This window comes from Rhincodon typus, chromosome 36 (genome assembly GCF_021869965.1).
Source record: "Rhincodon typus isolate 14 chromosome 36, sRhiTyp1.1, whole genome shotgun sequence".
NCBI classification, from domain to species: domain Eukaryota; kingdom Metazoa; phylum Chordata; class Chondrichthyes; order Orectolobiformes; family Rhincodontidae; genus Rhincodon; species Rhincodon typus.
The window spans coordinates 3,963,729-3,982,199 of record NC_063367.1 but is presented as its reverse complement, the minus strand read 5'-3'; the positions used below and the strand labels follow the sequence as shown (position 1 = coordinate 3,982,199).

General features: G+C 41.7%; 1 protein-coding gene across 1 annotated transcript in view; it reads left to right on the top strand.

Annotated features, from left to right (window-relative positions):
* The window catches only part of trip4 (thyroid hormone receptor interactor 4), a 43,241-nt gene that overhangs the window by 4,548 nt on the left and 20,222 nt on the right, over positions 1-18,471 (top strand). Inside the window, exons 2-4 of the mRNA XM_048617285.1 lie at positions 6,338-6,507; positions 7,959-8,095; positions 16,929-17,141. Coding sequence (XP_048473242.1) covers positions 6,338-6,507; positions 7,959-8,095; positions 16,929-17,141 — 520 coding nt within the window. The remainder of the gene's footprint in view (positions 1-6,337; positions 6,508-7,958; positions 8,096-16,928; positions 17,142-18,471) is intronic.

The following is an 18,471-nucleotide window of genomic DNA, read 5'->3' as shown; positions in this document are numbered from 1 at the left end:
ATAACTGGGCTACCAGAACTGGACACAGTATTCCAGAAGAGGCCTCACCAATGTCCTGTACAACCTCAACATGACTTCCCAACTCCTATACTCAAAGGACTGAGCAGTGAAGTCAAATGTGCCAAACGCCTTTTTTAACCACCCTGTCTATATGTGACACCAACTTCAAAGAAATATGTACCTGCACCCCTACGTCGCTCTGTTCTACAAGACCCCAAAGCCCTACCATTAATTGTATAAGCCCTATCCTTTTTTGTTGTACCAAAATGCGATGCTTCACATTTATCCAGATTGAACTCCATCTGCCATTTTTTAGTCCATTGACCCATTTGATCAAGATCCCTTTGTAATCTTAGAAAACCTTCTTCACTCGCTACTATGCCACCAAATTTGGTGTCGTCCACAAACTTACTAACCATGCCTTCTGTATTCTCATTCAAATCATTTATATAAATGAGAAACAAAGGAGCACCCAGAACCGATCCCTGTGGAACACCGCTGGTCACAGGCCTCCAATCCAAAAAGCAACCTCCCACCATTAGTCTCTGTTTCCTGCTGTTAAGCCAATTATGTATCCAGTTGGCAAGCTCACCCTGAATCTCATATGACCTAACTTTACTAATTAGTCTATCATGTGGAACCTTGTCAAAGGCTTCACTAAAATCCAAATAAACATCTACTGCACTGCCATTATCAATCTTTTTGGTAACTTCCTCAAAAAACTCAATCAAATTTGTGAGACGCGATTTTCCTTGCACAAAGGAAAATCATGGCTGTTGGGGTGGCACGGTGGCTGAGTGGTTAGCACTGCTGCCTCACAGTGCTAGGGACCTGGGTTTGATTCCACCCTCGGGTGACTGTCTGTGTGGAATTTGCACATTCTCCCTGTGTCTGCATGGGTTTCCTCTAGGTACTCTGGTTACCTCCCATAGTCCAAAGATGTGCAGGTTAGGTGGATTGGCCATGGTAAATTGCCTGTAGTGTTCAAGGATGTGTAGGTTCTGTGGGTTATAGGGGGATGGGTCTGGGTGGGATGCTCTGAGGGTTGGTGTGGACTTATTGGGCTGAAGGGTCTGTTTCCACACTGTATGGATTCTATGATTCTATGAAAACCACGCTGACTATCCCTAATCAATTTTTGCCCCTCATAATATCCATAAATCCTATCTTTTATAATCACCTCCAACAATTTAGTCACAACCAAAGCCATGCTCACAGATCTATAGTTCTGCACTTTCTCCTAACAACCTTTCTTAAACAAAGGTACAACATTAGCCACCCTGCAGTCATCAGGCACCTCACCCGTAGTTATGGATGATGCAGACAGATTGCATGTTGGCAAGACTGGGATAAACATCCTCAAAAAGCGATTTGCAAATGCTGTTGGGGAGAGTTTAAAGGAGATTTGCAGGGGATTGGATCTTTAGATGGAGCTCAGATTCAACAAACGCGAAACTAGTAAAGGTAGAAGAGTAAGCAAAGCAGAAGACAGACAAAGAAATGGCAAACCTCAAACAGGATCAAAATGGCGAATAGTGTCAAAAAGGTTCTTTACCTGAATGTACGTAGCATTTACAAAAGAGTCAAATCCATTTACTTTAATTGTGTGTAAGATTTAACTACCATTACAGAGCCGTGGCTCCAATAATCAGTGAGTTGAGTTATGGACCAAAATTGTTTCCCCTCAAAATATTTTAAGAAGGCAGCCTATACCCTAACTTTTTCTTACTTTAAAGGCAAATGTAAAGTGTCTGTTACAGATGCAATGTGACTGGTCAAACTACTCGATGTTAAGCAAAATACAATTTATTTAAAAACAGTAGTTAAAATACACCCAAGGAAAGAAGAATTTAGAATAATTTGACTCTATTGGAAACTTAACAGAATAATAGAATACAGTAGCTATTACTAGTTAGCTGTTCCAATATAGTAACATCCCATAAACACACCCCTTGGCAAAAAAGGAAAACACAGACACAGAATCTGACATGCAGTTCTTCCATCCAGTAGGTAAAAAGAAATCAAGAGAAAATTCAGAGAGAGTAGCAGCTAGGAAACATTCACTGAAGCTTTCAACTCTGTTGTGACCCCAATAGCTTCTGTTGCTGCTCAGAAATCATAATCTGTGAAAACTGGCCACACCCATTCAGGCTGCATTTAAAAAAAGACCCAAGGCTTCCCAAACCGTGTACTCAAGTGGTCTTCAGTAGCCAACTCGGTACCTCCGCCTTACAACCCGTCTTCAGAAAAAAAAACAGGACAAAATAACCTCTGAGAGTAACAGCATCATCACAGTTGAAACAGTTTAGCTAAAGACAATTGAGCAAAGTTCCCGTCTCATCAGTCTGGCACTTATCCTGTGTCGGGCAAAAGATTTTTGTGAAAATCAAATCTTAGTTACATGAGAACTCTTGGCCCAGATAATTAGAGGTGGTTGAGTTTGTCATCATAGACAACTATGGATACACATTTATGTAATTTTCTCATGAAAATAATTTGTCTCTACTTCAATAATAATTTGTGGCAGAGAATTCTATGTGTCAACTACCTTTGATACTTCTTTTCTAATATTTCCTTTTCCCTTATTTAAACCCACTTGTTAATGTTGAGAGCAGATACACGGATAGGAGAAGGCTGTTCAGCCTCATGGACTGATTCTGTCAGATGGTGGCAGATCTAAATTTATATGCTCTTTGCTCCAGGGATGCTAGCAATTACTTGCATAATGCAATAAAGTGCTTCATAGAGGGGTTACCAAACAAAAATTTGAAAGTTTGGAATACAGGTGACTAAAACTTGGTCAAAGGAAAAAGGTTTTAAGGAGCTTATTGAAGGAGGCAAGAGTTTTTAGGGGAGAGATTCAAGGATCTCCAGTCTTTGGCAGTTGGCAGCATTGCAATTAGTGGTAGACCAATTTGAAACCAGAGATATGCAAGAAGCCAGAATTATTGGAGTGCAGATATCTGAGCGTTGTAGGACTGTAAAAGGTTACAGTGTTAGGAAGGGGCAAGGAAAATCAGGGAGGTGAATTTTAAAACTGAATTATTGCCTAACCATATGGTGTTCACTGGTACATTTCAGGCCTTTCATGATGACCAGATGCTTCAACAGATTTGGAATCAATGTAATGAGAGAGGCATGGATGGTGGTTTCTGCAGCAGATGTGTGCAAACTGATGACAGTAAGGAGGTGGAAGCGGATGATGGTGGATGGGATATATGGTCAACTTTCGAGAATGGAAGCAGTCTGGTTCTGCCTCAGACAGTTCCTGGGAAGAGGGATGGAATTGATGATTAGAAAATGGAGTTTTGGCGGGAATTCATGAGAGTGACTTTAGCCTTCTCGTTGTTAACTGGAGGTCAAGGAAATGGCTGAGGAACTGAATAATTTGCGTCAGTCTTCATGATGGAAGACACGAGTAATATCCCAAAAATTCAAAAGAGTCAGGGAGCAGAGCTGAGTATAGTGGCCATCACCAAGGAAAAGGTGCTAGTAAAACTGATTGGCCTGAAGGTGGATAAATCACCTGAACCAAATGGACTACACCCCAAAGTTGTAAAGGAGATAGCTGAAGAGATAGTGGAAGAGTTAGCGGTGATCTTTCAGGAATCGCTCGAGTCAGGGAGGGTCCCAGAGGACTGGAAAATCGCTAACGTGACACCCCTGTTTAAAAAGGGAGTAAAGCAAAAGATAGAAAATTACAGGCCGATTAGCCTAACCTCAGTCGTGGGTAAGATTTTGGAGTCCATTGTAAAGGTTGAGATTTCTGAATATTTGGAAGTGTATAGTAAAATAGGGCAAAGTCAGCATGTTTCATTTGTCATGCGTGACAAAGCTGCTAGAATTCTTTGAGGAAGTAACAAGCAGGGTAGACCAAGGAGAGCCAATGGATGTTATCTACCCGGACTTCAAGAAGGCCTTTGATAAGGTGCCGCACAGCAGGCTGCTGAGTAAGGTAAGGGCTCACAGTGTTAGAGGCAAGGCGCTCGCATGGATAGAAGATTGGCTATCTGGCAGAAAGCAGAGAGTGGGGATAAAGGGGTCTTTCTCAGGATGGCAGCCAGTGACAAGTGGAGTTCCGCAAGGGTCAGTGGTGGGACCACAACTTTTCACTTTATACGTTAATGATCCAAATGAAGGAATTGTGGGCATTCTGGCTAAGTTTGCTGATGATACAAAGATAGGTGGAAGGACAGGTAGTATTGAGGATGTGGGGAGGCTGCAGAAGGATTTGGACAGGTTGGGAGAGTGGGCGAATAAGTGGCAGATGGAGTACAACGTGGGAAAGTGTGAGGTCATGCACTTTGGTAAGAAGAATAAAAGCATGGACTATTTTCTAAATGGGGAGAAAATTCAGAAGTCTGAAGTGCAAAGAGACTTGGGAGTTCTAGCCCAGGATTCTCTGAAGGTAAACTTGCAGGTTGAGTCAGTAGTCAGGAAGGCAAATGCAATGTTGGCATTTATTTTGAGAGGACTTGAATATAAAAGCAGGGATGGTCACTAGAATGGCCCCAGGAATGGAAAGCTTAACATGTGAGGAACGTTTGAGGACTCTGGGACTATACTCATTGGAGTGTAGAAGGATGAGGGGGGATCTAATTGAAACTTTCAGAATACTGAATGGCCTGGACAAAGTGGATATTGGGAAGACGCTTCCATTGGTAGGACAGCCTAGGACCCGAGGGCACAGCCTTAGAGTAAAAGGAAGACCTTTTAGAATGGAGATAAGGAGAAACTTCTTCAGCCAGAGTGGTGAATCAATGGAATTCACTGCCACAGAAGGCTGTGGAGGCCAGGTCATTGAGTACATTTAAACCTGAGATAGACAGGTTCTTGATTATCAAGGGTTACGGGGAGAAAGCGGAAGAATGGGGTTGAGGAACTTACCAGCCATGATTGAATGGCGGAGCAGACTCGATGGGCTGAATGGCCTAATTTCTGCTCCTATCTCTTATGGCCTTATGACATTTCCGCGCATATGGACCTGAATGTTAGGCAAGCAGTCTGAAAGTGAAGAGACAGTGTGTGTGTGTGTGTGTGTGTGTGTGTGTGTGAGTGTGTGTGTGTGTGTGTGTGTGTGTGTTGTTGCCGGGGTTGGTGGGATGCGGGTGGTCAGGTGAGGTTGCTGGAGCTACATGTAAAAATAGCTTTTTCTCATGGTGTTCCTGAAGGACCGAAGGCAGATCAGCAAAATCAGGAGGCCAATGATGTGTCTTTGGGGAACTCCGAAGGTAACGGGAACATAAACAATTTTATGACTAACTCTGAATAGATCAGAATAAAAGCTGATAAGGGTACAATATGTGGCAAATCAATTATAAGATTGAAAAGTGGTATGATTGCTGTTTATGGGTTCCAAAGCAATAGAAGCTATTTTACCTTATTCACAATGGTAGATCTAGAGGACAAAAACTGCATTTGAAGGAGGATAAATTCAAAACTATTTTGTGGAATCATTATTTGAGTGACTGTGTGGCCTGTCTGTGAAACAGGTTCTTTTGGGACGGGGTGGACTCAGTTGGTATTGATTCAGTCAAATCAAATTAGATGGATAGCTTTCAGAAAATAACATTTAAGGATACTGTGGTAAGTGCAGTATGATTAGGAGAAACTCTAGCTTTAAAACTCTCCATAACTGGAGATTTCCTTGGATTATTCCTTGGGCTATAGTTAACTTTTTTTTCTGAATGCTCTTTTATACTTCATGTGAGTATGATCACTCCATTACCATTGCGTCTGCAAGTTAAGGACATCGGGGAAAGGAGGACATTTTTAATTTCTTCGAATGTTTGTTTGTATCATGGCTAACCTTCGCCCCCAGCTCCACTTACTTGCCTTTTCTCTGTGTGTCTTGTTACCTACATTTAACAAAAAATGCTGTTAATCTCAGTCTTGGTAAACTCAAATGTTTCCCAGCATCTGCCATCTCCAGGGAGATTGTACAGATTCTGACAACCTTTTTCACGGATAAATGCTTCCTGATTTCATTCTTTAAGGGCCTAGGTCTAATTTTGAGACTTTTGAGGATGGCAGGCACATTCGACGTTAGCCTTTTTTCATTTGCCAGCTCCTGTGTTCACAGTGCTATAATGTACGAATGTGTGTATTAGAGGAAGAGTACAGAACTCTGTTTTGACCTTTTGATGGAACAGCATTTGCTCTAACTGGCATTTTTTAGTAGGGAGGGTTAAGTGTATTAATGAGCACACACACTGTTTATCTTGGGCTTACTTGGGTGAGGAAAATGAATTTAATTCCTTGATACACCGAACACAAAGTTGCTATTTGTTCTCCTTTCATTCCTCAACTATATGGAATGTTTATCTTATTCACCCAGATATATTCTGTCAATTGAGAGTGCAGAGGAAATTGAAGATTATGTTGCTGACTTGATTCAAGGGACTGAAGGGAAGAAACGTATTTTCATTGATGAGCTTCTGAAGAGGTGGAAGAAATCACAAGAGTTACTTGCTGCTGGACAAGTGCAGTTGTACAGAAAAAAGGATGGTGAGACTAAATCTAACACATCTGTAGTCCATAGCCCTTAAATTATCTAATTTTTGGATGTCTGCAACTTCTCGTGTCACAAACTACATTATTTTGTCAAAATGACATAGTGATGAATTTTGATTGAAACTTTCAAGGAGGTAACAAAGGTGATCGATGAGGGTAGAGCAGTGGATGTTGTTTACATGGATTTTAGTAAGGCTTTCAACAAAGTCCCTCATGGTAGGCTCATACAGAAGATTGAGATACATGGGATCCATGGTGACTTGGCCATGTGGATTCAGAATTGGCTTGCCGTAGAAGGCAGAGGGTATTGGTGGAAGCGTGTTTTTCAGGCTGGAGGTCTGTGAATAGTGGTTTTCCGTAGGGATCCGTACTAGGACCTCTGCTGTTTATGATATATATAAATGACTTGAATGAAAATGTAGGGGGGTGGGTTAGTCAGTTTGCAGATGATACAAAGATCGGTGGAGTTATGGATAGTGTAGAAGGTTGTCGAAGGCTACAGTGGGATATTGATCAGTTGCAGGTATGGGTGGAGAAATGGCAGATGGAGTTTAATCAGGGTAAGTGTGAAGTGCTGCACTTTGGGAGATCAAATGTTAAGGAAAAATATATAATTAATAGCAGGATCCTGAACAGCATTGTACAGAAGGATCTTGGGGTTCAAGCCCATAGCTCCCTGAAAGTAGCCATGCAAGTAGATAGTGGTAAAGAAGGCTTTATTGGTTGGGGCGTTGAGTACACGAGTCAGGATGTCATGTTGCAGCTTTATAAGACTTTGGTTAGGGCACCCTTAGAGTCTTGCATCCAGTTCTGGTCACCACATTGCAGGAAAGATGTGAAAGTTTTGAAGAGGGTGCAGAAGAGGTTTACCAGGATGCTGCCTGGATTAGGAGGTATGATCTATAAGGAGAGACTAGAAAAACTCAGGTTGTTTTCTCTTGAGCAGCACATGTTGAGTGGAGACTTGATAGAAATCTGTAAAATTGAGATCCATAGATAGGGTTGATGGTCAGAATCTTCTTCCCAGAGTTGAAATGTCTAATACTAGGGGGCATGCATTTCCGATTAGAGGGGGAATGTTCAAAGCAGATGTGAGGGGCAAGTTTTTTTACACAGTGGTAGGAGTCTGGAATGCACTGCCAGGTGGTGATGGAGGCAGATACAATTTAAGGGACTTTTAGATAGCACATGAATATGCAAGGGGTGGAGGGATACGGACCGATGGCAGGCAGAAGGGATTAGTTTAATTTGGTGTCATGTTCAGCACAACATTGTGGACCAAAGGGCCGGTTCCTGTCTGTATAGTTCCATGCCCTATGGCTGACACATTTCCTGCATTACAACAGTGAGTACACTTGAAAATTTACTTTATTTGCTGAAAAGTATTTGGCGATATGCTGACGTTGTGAAAAGCACTATATAATTGCAGCTTTGTCTCTCTGTAGAGATTCCAGATTCATCGAAAGCAGGTGACCAGCTCAAGAAGTCCAAGCGGAAAGGCCGGAACAAGCAAGAACCAGTGCTTGTGTCAGAGAGCCAGCAGCCAGCAGAAGAGGTTAAAACACCCATAGATCTGGTAAAGGTAAGCCCTAAAGCCAACAAACTTTTTCACATCCATTGACCATAGTGAAAGTGACCGTGAAACTCAGCTTTTGTGGCCATACCCATCTGAATGCTTTTGGCTGAATTGAGCAGAGGAATTGTCAACCTTGGGTAGTTGATTAACTTCAGACCAAGCCTGTAGACTCTGGAACAGGGACTTTGCAAACTCATGAAAGGAATTATGACCTTTGGCCTTGAAAGTTGCCTAATTTATCCCTTACTCCCCTGGAAAGAGAAGATGTCTCAGAAAAGTGAGTAACTGTTGAAGCTAGCTGTTTCATGGCAGTCCTTTGCACTAAACAGTGGAGTGATTTTCTTCACTACCAGAATACTGCTGTCAAGCTAAAAAGACATTCTGCCTACTACACCAATGTGGTATGTAAGTTTCAGTGGCAGTGTGACAGTAAGTACGTAGGCCATATGTCTCAATGGCTAGCAGGTTGTACCTTTAAAAATATTTATATACCACAATTGATTTGCACCTTCCTGATTAAATTGTTGTGCTATTTCAACATAGTTTAAAGTGATCAACCAAGATCATGTCTTTCACTTCAAACTGTCATCTGTCAAATTTATTGTGTAGCTTTCAGAAAGGTTCCGCATGGTGGACTGGTTAGTAAGGTTTGATCACATGGGATCCAGGGAGACTTAGCCAATTGGCTTGAAGGTAGGAGACTTAGGGTGGTGGTAGAGGGTTGTTGTTCAGACTGGAGGCCTGTGACCAGTAGTGTGCATTGAAGAAGGTTATCTAAGAGTACAATGGGATCTTGATCAACTGGGCCAGTAGGCCGAGGAATGGCAGATGGAGTTTAATTTAGATAAATGCAAGGTTTTGCATTTTGGTAAGACCGACTAGAGCAGGACTTATACAGTTAATGTTAGGGTCCTGGGGAGTCTTGTCAAACAGAGAGATCAATGGGTGCTGGTATATAGTTCCTCGAAAGTGGTAGCACAGGTATACAGAGTGGTGAAGAAGGCATTTGGCATCCTTTGTCTTCTTCAGTCAGAGCATTGAGTGCAGGAGTTGGGACATCATGTTACGGCTGTATGACATTGGTAAGGCCGCATTTGGAGTACTGTGTACAATTCTTGTCGCCCTGTTATAGGGAGGATGTTACTAAACTGGAAAGGGTGCAAAAAAGATTTTCAAGAATGTTACCGAGATTGGAATGTTGAGTTATAAGGAGAGGCTGGATGGGCAGGGACTTTTTTCATCTGGAGTATAGGAGGCTGAGGGGTGATATTATAGAGATTTATAAAATCTTGAGGAGCATAGCTAAGGTTAATTGTCAAGGTCTTTTGCCCAGGTTAGGGGAGCCCAAAATTAGAGGGCACAGGTTTAAGGTGAGAGATTTAAAAGGGGCAACTTTTTCACATAGGGGGTGGTGCACATATTGAGCAAGCTGCCAGAGGATGTGGTAGAGATGGGTACAATTACAAAATTTAAAAAAATTTGGATAGGTATACAGATAGGAAAAGTTTAGAGTGATATGGGCCAAACACAGGCAAATGAGACTAGTTTGGGAAAACTGGTTGGCATGGACGAGTTGGGCTGAAGGGCCCGTTTCTGTGCTGAATGACTCTGTGACTCTATATGCTGACTTCTGGGCCCAATTCTACAGCTGCTGGTCAGAGATCAGCCTTCAAAGTGAATGCTGGTAGGCTAGACAAACGTTGGGAGCATCACAGTTGAACACATTTCTGTCCTTGGCATGTCCAGATTTGTGCACCTTGAGCAGTGTAGAAATCCAATCCTAGAGCCCTGGAAAAAGAATCAGGAGGAGAGATTAGAATTTTTTTTAAATCAGTGGATTATAATTATTTGAATATGCTGCCTAAAAGGCTGTTGAAAGCAGATTCAGCAGCAACTTTTAAAAGAAAGTTTGATTTATACCTGAAGGGGAGAAATTTGTAGGTTATAGGAAAAGTTCAGGGCAGTGGAACGAATTGGCTGGCCCTTTGAAGAGCCAGCAAAGATGAGATGGATTTGTGGCCTTCTGCTGTACTGTAAGATCCTGACTCTAACTTCCATTTAACTGCCACCCTGACTGAAGTTGGTTAACTCTGATTGATGGACCTGAGTTAATCTTTAGATTTTTGGTTCAGCTTCATGTCTGTGCTGAAGGAATTGTACTGTTCAGGATGAAAATTTGTTCACTTTTTAAAAAAGTCTGCAGTTTGTGCCATAACGTTAAGGGAAGTGCTTATTGTACATCTTCAGGCGTGGTGTAATCTTGATTTGCTTATGTTTAAAGTGAGAAATGCTTTTAAGTCCACCTCTGCTTTCTGTCATTGAATAATATGTTTTCTTTTACTTGTTGGTGTCTGCTTTACTACAAACACTTTGGAGCCTTTAAATAAAAGAAACGAAAGAACTGCAGATGCTGTAAATTAGGAACAAAAACAAAGTTGCTGGAAAAGGTCAGCAGGTCTGGCAGTATCTGTGAAGGAAAAGACAGAGTTAACATTTCGGGTCCAGTGACCCTTCCTCAGAACTGATGGTGGCTGGGAAAAAGTCAGTTTATATGTAGAAAATAGGGGAGGGGCATGGGGTTGGGAGTAAACAATAAGATAGAGCCTAAAGAGAGAGAAGAGCAGTTGGACCGACAAAGAGACAGAAACGAAAAGACTGGGAGGGTGAGTAGTTGTTAATGGGGACTATTAGTGACTAATAACAGGTAGGGTGTAATGGCAGGCTATGTAGTGACTAGGCCTGGTGTGTGGGGTAGGGGGTTGGGACATGGGAGAGTTTAGGCCCTAAAATGATTGAACTTGATATTGAGTCCGGAGGGCTGCAGGGTCCCCAAGCGGAAAGTAAGGTGTTGTTCTTCTAGCTTGCGTTGAGCTTCGCTAGAACACTGCAGCAAGCCAGAGACAGAGATGTTGGTCAGGGAACAGGATGGTGCGTTAAAGTGGCAGGCAACGGGTAGTTCAGAGTCTTTTTTTGCGAGCAGAACGTAAATGTTCTGCGAAGCGGTCACCTAGTCTACACTTCGTTTCCCCAGTGTAGAGGAGACCACACTGTGAGCAGCGAATGCAGTAGACTAGATTCTGGGAAGTGCAGGTGAAGTGTTGCTTCACCTGGAAGGTATGTTTGGGCCCTTGGATACTGGGGAGGGAGGAGGTAAATGGGCAGGTGTTGCACCTTCGCCGGTTACAGGGGAAGGTGCCGTAGGGCTGTGGGGGTGAAGGAAGTGTGGACCAGGGTGTCCTGGAGGGAACAGTCCCTGCGGAAGGCAGACAAGTGAGGGGAGGGGAATATGTGTCTGGTGGTGGCAACTTGCTGGAGGTGGCGGAAATGGCATCTGATAATCTTCTGGATATAGATGCTGGTGGGATGGTAGGTAAGGACAAGGGGAACCCTATCGCTATTGCAGGAGGGAAGAGAAGGGATAAGGGCGGAAGTGTGAGAAATGGTCGGACCTGGTCGAGGGCCCTGTTGACCACGGAGCTGGGGAATCCTCGGTTGAGGAAGAAGGTGGACGTTTCGGAGGCTTCCTTGTTGAAGTTGGCCTCATCTGAACATGTATGACAGAGACGGAGGAACTGAGAGAATGGGATGGAGTCTTTACAGGAAGTGGAGTGTGAGGATGTATAGTCCAGCTTTTGTTTGCACTGTGAAGTTTTATTTATGATAAAGAGTTGCAAACTGTAATAGCAGATACAAGATGCCTTGGGAGTGAGAAGTAGATCTTTTTCTTTGCCGACAGACTATTTAAAAACTCATACATTTTTACTTTTCAGATATATAATCACCCATGCAGGGCTGTATAATGATAGCCCTGTGATTACAAGTACCATCATCTAGGAACCAAGCAAGCTGGCCTACTTCAATTCATTGCACTTATCCAATTTCTGTGTTTCTTTGTGAGAACATTTAGAGAATGCTGCAGTGCGTATGATTTCTGCTGCCTTTCTAGTCATTGACTGGTGTTCAGTACTTAGGAAAATATTAAAGCTTTGCTTCATGGTTGCAGTGGCACAAACTGCGTAATGACTTTGGAAATTGAATGAACCTGAAAACTGGGGGTGATGGAACATTTGGGGAAAGCCTTTTTGTTTTTAAAAATTCAGGTAATAAACCATCCCAGTGGCACAATTTCTAATTAGCCTTAACATATACACTGTCTCACTTGGACTTTGCCCAGGAACATGAAATCTGCCAAGTCGCAAAACGTTCTTCAGAACTGCTCCTCACTTCTCACCAGTGGAAGGTGTTCTTAACTGGATGGATCCTCTGTGATTAGCACCCATGTCAGTACCTATCCTGCAAATATAACTGTGAGAAACATCAAAAAATTGGAAGGAAATCACTGGTGTCAATGTTCAAGAATGGAAGTGTAGACCATAGGAACAGGATTAGATAATGGGCTCCTCTAGCCTGCTCACCATTTAATTCAATCATGATTTGTCCTTGGCTTCAAATCCACTTTCCTGCCCACTTCCCAAATTCATTGATTCCCTGAGTCCAATGATTTAGCTATCTTAACCTTAAAATATATTTAACAATGGAGCTTCCGCAACTCTTTGGGGTAGAGAATTCCAAAGATTCACACTCCTTTGAATAAAGTCATGTAGTCTCATCTCATGTCCTAAATAATTGGCAACTAATCTGAGACTGCCCTCATGTTTTAGATTCCCTAATCGGTGGAAACAATCTCTCAACATCTGCCCTGTCAAGTCCCTTTAGAATCTTGTATGTTTCAATGAGACCATCTCTCATTCTTCTGGACTTGAAAATATATATCTGATTTATTAGCCTGGCAATAACCTAGTGAAACTTTAACAGTGCCAATGCAAGTATATCCTTTCTTAATCGGGATAACAAATTGGCACACTGTCTTCAAGATGTTGTTTCGCCAAGACTTTATTTTTGCACTTCAGGATCCTGACGATGAGGCCTACACGTAATTTGCCTGTCTTATTGCTTGTTGTACCCGCATCTGTCTGTATCCCTTGTACAAATACACCCAGGTCTCTTTGAACAACCAACACTTACAAATTTTGAAAACTTCTGCTATTCTTAAGACCGAAATGAATAACTTCACACTTCTCCACCCCATATGCAATTCTGCCATATTGTTGCCCACTTTCTTAACTTACCAATATCTCTTTGCGCACCCTGGTTCCCCCTCACAGCTTATCTATCCACCTAGCTTTGTATTATCAGCAAGCTTATATTAAGTGACAGAGAGTAATTTATCTAAGTCCTCAAGATAGATAGTAAAAAGCTGAAACCCTATCACTGGTACTTGCAGAACTATAAACGACTATTGATCAGCTATCAAGAATTAAATTTTCCAATTTTCTCTGCCACAGTGACACTGCATAGCTCAGGTCAGTTACCAGTTTGACCAAACTCGGACCAACTGACTCCACATTCATTGCTAGATTTAAAGGAAAACAGAATCTTGTCTCCTTCATGGAAGCAGAGCTGGTTCATCTGCTCAAATATGTTTAGGGGCTCTGGGGAAAGTAGAAAATGGATGATCAGAAAGACAATAAAATGGTGGGAAGAGAGCGAGAGAACGAGAACGAGAGCAAGTAGTCACAGTTTGCTAACTGGAAAATGGACAAATAGGAAAATTTTCAGCTTCCTATCCACAACAAATCCTCTCTCCATGCTAATATATTGTACCCCTCTCTGAGACCTTATCTTGTCTCCTAACTTTGGAGTGGCACCTCCTTAAATGCCTTTTGTAAACCCAGATATACTACATCAACTGATTAACGTTTATCTACCTGACTAGTTACATCCATAATAAACTCAAAACAATTTGGTTTCCTTTTCATAAAATCATGTTGACTTATTTGGATCATAACGTGCTTTTTTTTTAATGTGTTAAGATGTTGTACAGGTGATTTTCTCTGAAGATTGAATGATGCAGGTTTTTGTATGGTTGGTTCTTTGAAGAATGATATGACCAAATTGAGTTAACTATTAAACAAATGTGAATGATCATTTCTAATAAGTGACACAAAACAAGATCTGTGAAAGTGCCCACTTAGAGGAGTGCTAACTACTTGGTTTTCTCTCTCCCCATCCCAATCAAGAATCATAGAGTAGAATCCTTACAGTGTGGAAACAGGCCCTTCGTCCCAACAAGTCCACACCGAACCTCAACGCATCCCACCCAGACCCATCCCATTATAACCCACCTAATCTACACATCCCTGAACACTACAGGCAATTTAGCATGGCCAATCCACCTACCCTGCATATCTTTGGACTGTGGGAGGAAACCGGAGCACCCGGAGGAAACCCACGCAGACAAGGGGAGAACATGCAAACTCCACACAGACAGGCTGGAATCGAACCCGGGTCCCTGGCGCTGTGAGGCAGTAGTGCTAACCACTGCGCCACCGTGCTGCCCGAATCAGTGGTGGACTTTTGTCTCAATCATTATAGGAAGTGTTATCCACGCCATGAAACAAACACACACTTAGTTTGAGCACTGGTTGTGAGGTAGCAGCTGGGAATATCGTGTCTTTCACAGTGTGTACTTTGTTTCTCCTTCACTTCTTTTCTCCTTCTTCTCTGCCTCTTGCTCTCGTTCTCGTTCTCTCGCTCTCATCCCACCATTTTATTGCCTTTCTGATCATCCAATTTCTACTTTCCCCAGAGCCCCTAAACATATTTGAGCAGACGAACCAGCTCTGCTTCCATGAAGGAGACAAGATTCTGTTTTCCTTTAAATCTAGCAATGAATGTGGAGTCAGTTGGTCCGAGTTTGGTCCAAATGCAGCACCTCCTGGTAACTGACCTGAGCTATGCAGTGTCACTGTGGTAGAGAAAATTGGAAACTTTAATTCTTGATAGCTGATCAATAGTCGTTTATAGGGAACATAAGCAGCTCCCTAAGTTGGCTTGTTGGCTGCACAAGTGGGCATTGAGAATAAAAATTCACTGAACTAAGTGTAAATTTACTCATTTATAAATAAGACAAACATCTTAATTGATCTAATTCTGACCATAAAATTTATTCCAAGATTTTCCACAAGGTTGACAACCTGTGGCTCTTTCTTAGAGGGTAGCAGATGTGTTCATAGTGAATAGAGATAACACAGTGTGGATCTGGAGGAACGCAGCAGGCCAGGCAGCATCAGAGGAGCAGTAAAGTTGACGTTTCAGGTTGGGACCCTTCTTCATAGTGAATTGTCCACTCATTTAAACTTGCTTGTTTATAAAGAACCTCTTCTAGAATTCGACTGGCATTGCTATCAAACTGCTCAATAGGGTTACAAAACTACCTCTATGTCAGAAATTTGGGTTGCACAAACCCCGTGGAGACTTTTGTGTGCTTTGAAAATAATTTCATTTTGCCTTCCTGTGTCAGCCCTTTACTGACTTTCCATTCCAAGGTTCAGCCTGTGCTGCTTTGGCGTCCATCACTGGGAGGAGCAAAGTACTGTTTTTAGAATGATTCATTATAATTTAGTTTACTTCCACATGAAACTGTGGAGTGTGTGGCAATAATTGTGCCCGACTGTTCCATAAACCATCACAAAATCTTTCATAATCCCAATTAGATTACCAAGACGATCAATTGCTCGCCTGAGTGCTGTTCAGGATGAAAGCAATCCACACCAGTTTTTGACAAAATTCTAAATAAAATAACTCTTTATTGTAAGACTTGTGACTTTAATAAATGGCAGAGTAAAGGAAGTATTCTGAATATACCCCTATTCAACCCCAAATTAGAAGATTAGGAGAGACAAAAGACAGACAGTTGATGCACATTATGGGTGGAACAAAACTGTAGACAGGGAAAACAAAACCTCAAAAGTCTAGAACTCCAAGGTGGGTTAAATTGTCTCTCAATTCCTTTTGATTTCAGCAATGATGATATATTGTCGTCTGTAAAGCGATGGGTATATTTTGTTTCAATAGTTGATCTTGTGGTCCTGGGTCTTGTCTTGTTAGACTTTTTACTTAGTTGGTTTTCTTGTCTTTTCACCCATGCAAAAGATATATGAAATATATACAGAGAGAGAGATGTTTTTCAGTTTGCAGGCCTCTGAATATCTCTGGCTGCTCTGCACTTACAACTTTGTAGTTGGTTACAATCAGGGGGCTATCCCCAGGCAGATTTTTCTCATCTCAAAGACTTGTAGTGCCAATCAGTTTCAAATTATCCTGTCACTGCTTTGAAAAGCAGCATTATCCTGCACAGCTGAAAATATACACCTCGTAATCCCACTTGTTTTTTGAGTTGAAAAACTCTCCTGATATTTTAGTTACATAGCAGTGTCTAACTTGCATTTTCCAGTTAATGTCCAGAAAGAAAAGTATATGGTGCCTAACATGAGTCAAAGGGAAGAGATCTGAATATGATCTCCTAAAACTGTAGAACCAGGATTAAAAATATCCTATTGGGCTTAAAAGATTCAAGCCATTGATTATTATATGGTTGGCAAAGCAAAAATGCCTGTGTTGAGAACTGATGTTTACTAGTCAAGGTTAGATCTGCTACTCAGTTGATAGCACATGCCCTTCTAAGTTAGGATTGTGGGTGAAAATCCCACTCCAACTCGCTAGGCAGACACTTTCAGTGCAGTACTGAAGGGATGTCTTTCAGATGAGATTTTAGATTGACACTTTGTCCACCCATGTAGGAGAATGTAAAAAATCACGTGGTGCGACTTGGCAAAGTGCAGGGATTTCTCCCTGGTGTCCTGGACAATATTTAATACAGTAGCATTATCACTAGAAAGTGATTTATATGGTCATTTTATCTCATTGCTGTTTGGACAGCCAATGTTTACACACATTGGCTGCTATGTTTAACATATTTTGCTTCTATTTTAACCAGGCCCAGGAGGCTAATTCAACATCCAAGAAAAAGACTAAGTACTTGTCCCTGTATACAAAGGAGGGTGAGGACAGACTTGCTGTCACTCTTCCTGGTCGTCATCCCTGTGAATGCTTAGGACAAACTCACCAACTAATCAATAACTGCCTGAGTTGTGGCCGTATTGTCTGCATGCAGGAGGGATCGGGTCCCTGCTTGTTTTGTGGAGCGTTGGTAAGTATGCAATTCTGTCCAAAATGATGCATAAAAATGGCCATTTGAGGCCCTCCAAATTAGTTTTTACAACGTAATCTAATGTCAGTTTGAATATGATCTTTGAGCAGAAGAGGAGGTATATACTTTGGGGAGTGTTAATAAGCAGGAGTGTAATTAGCCAGAAAATGTGTTATTCCCCTACATGTTTAATATTTTTACCATAAGCTGAGACGAGTTGATGAGCTGAATCTGTGTTCACCTATGAGCCTGACACTAAGCTTGTTGATTAAGCTTCAGCAACTTTGAATTCCAACTACACTTACTAATTTAACTTCACAATGTCAGCAGCTTCAACCAATGTGTCCTGTGAAATGTGATTTCTTCGTCTGACTACAATTTGTGTCATTTGTCACTTTGTAGAACTGCCAGTGTTTAGCTTTGTGCAGTCTGTTTGGAGCCAGGCCCCTGTCACGAATATGTTCAATGACTATAAAACAAATGTCATCATCTGAAAACAGTTCTGGACTTTGCAGAATGTGTCCTTGTATTTGATATTTTCTGCTAAGGCTTTCTGCACATATCTGTTCTTGCTACCTGGAGAGAAGCTGAGGGAATGCTTTTCAGGTTCTTGGTTTTAAGCTGTCCCAAATGTTATGTCAAGACCTCCCTAAGTGACAGCTGCATATAAGCAAGGTAGCGCCATTTCTGTGCATTGAAACTCACAAGCTCTGTGTATTAGGAGCATATTTTAATTTGTTGCATTTAATTTTCAAATTCTTCCTTTTTAGTTAACTGATTTCACTGGAAGGAGGAGAAAATAATGGGGAGAGTTTCTCTGAGTTAGTTATTTCTTGAGGGCAGGTTTTGAGTGAGGTGAAATATATGGAACTTTGGGAGTTATGTGATGATAAAGTGAAGGTAAATCCTGTCCTAACATCCTTTTACATAACAAAAAAAATACACCTGGAAGAACAGAAATATAGAGTTTCGCAGCACAGAAACAGGCGTTTGGCTGAGCTATTCCAAGCTAATACTTATGATCCACACAACAAAAACAGAAGGAGGGTTACTGGACCCGAAATGTTAACTCTGATTTTTTTTCTTCACAGATGCTGCCAGACCTGCTGAGCTTTTCAAGCAACTTCTGTTTTTGTTCCTGATTTACAGCATTTGCAGTTCTTTTGGTTTTTATGATCCACACAAACCTCCTTCCATCCATTTTACTCAAACCCTGTCTTCATAATTCCATCTTCTTTTCTCCCTTGTGTGTGCCAAGTGGCTGTTCTTCATCTCAACTACCCATTATAATGCCAAATTTCACATTCTTACCACTCTCTTGGTAAAGAAG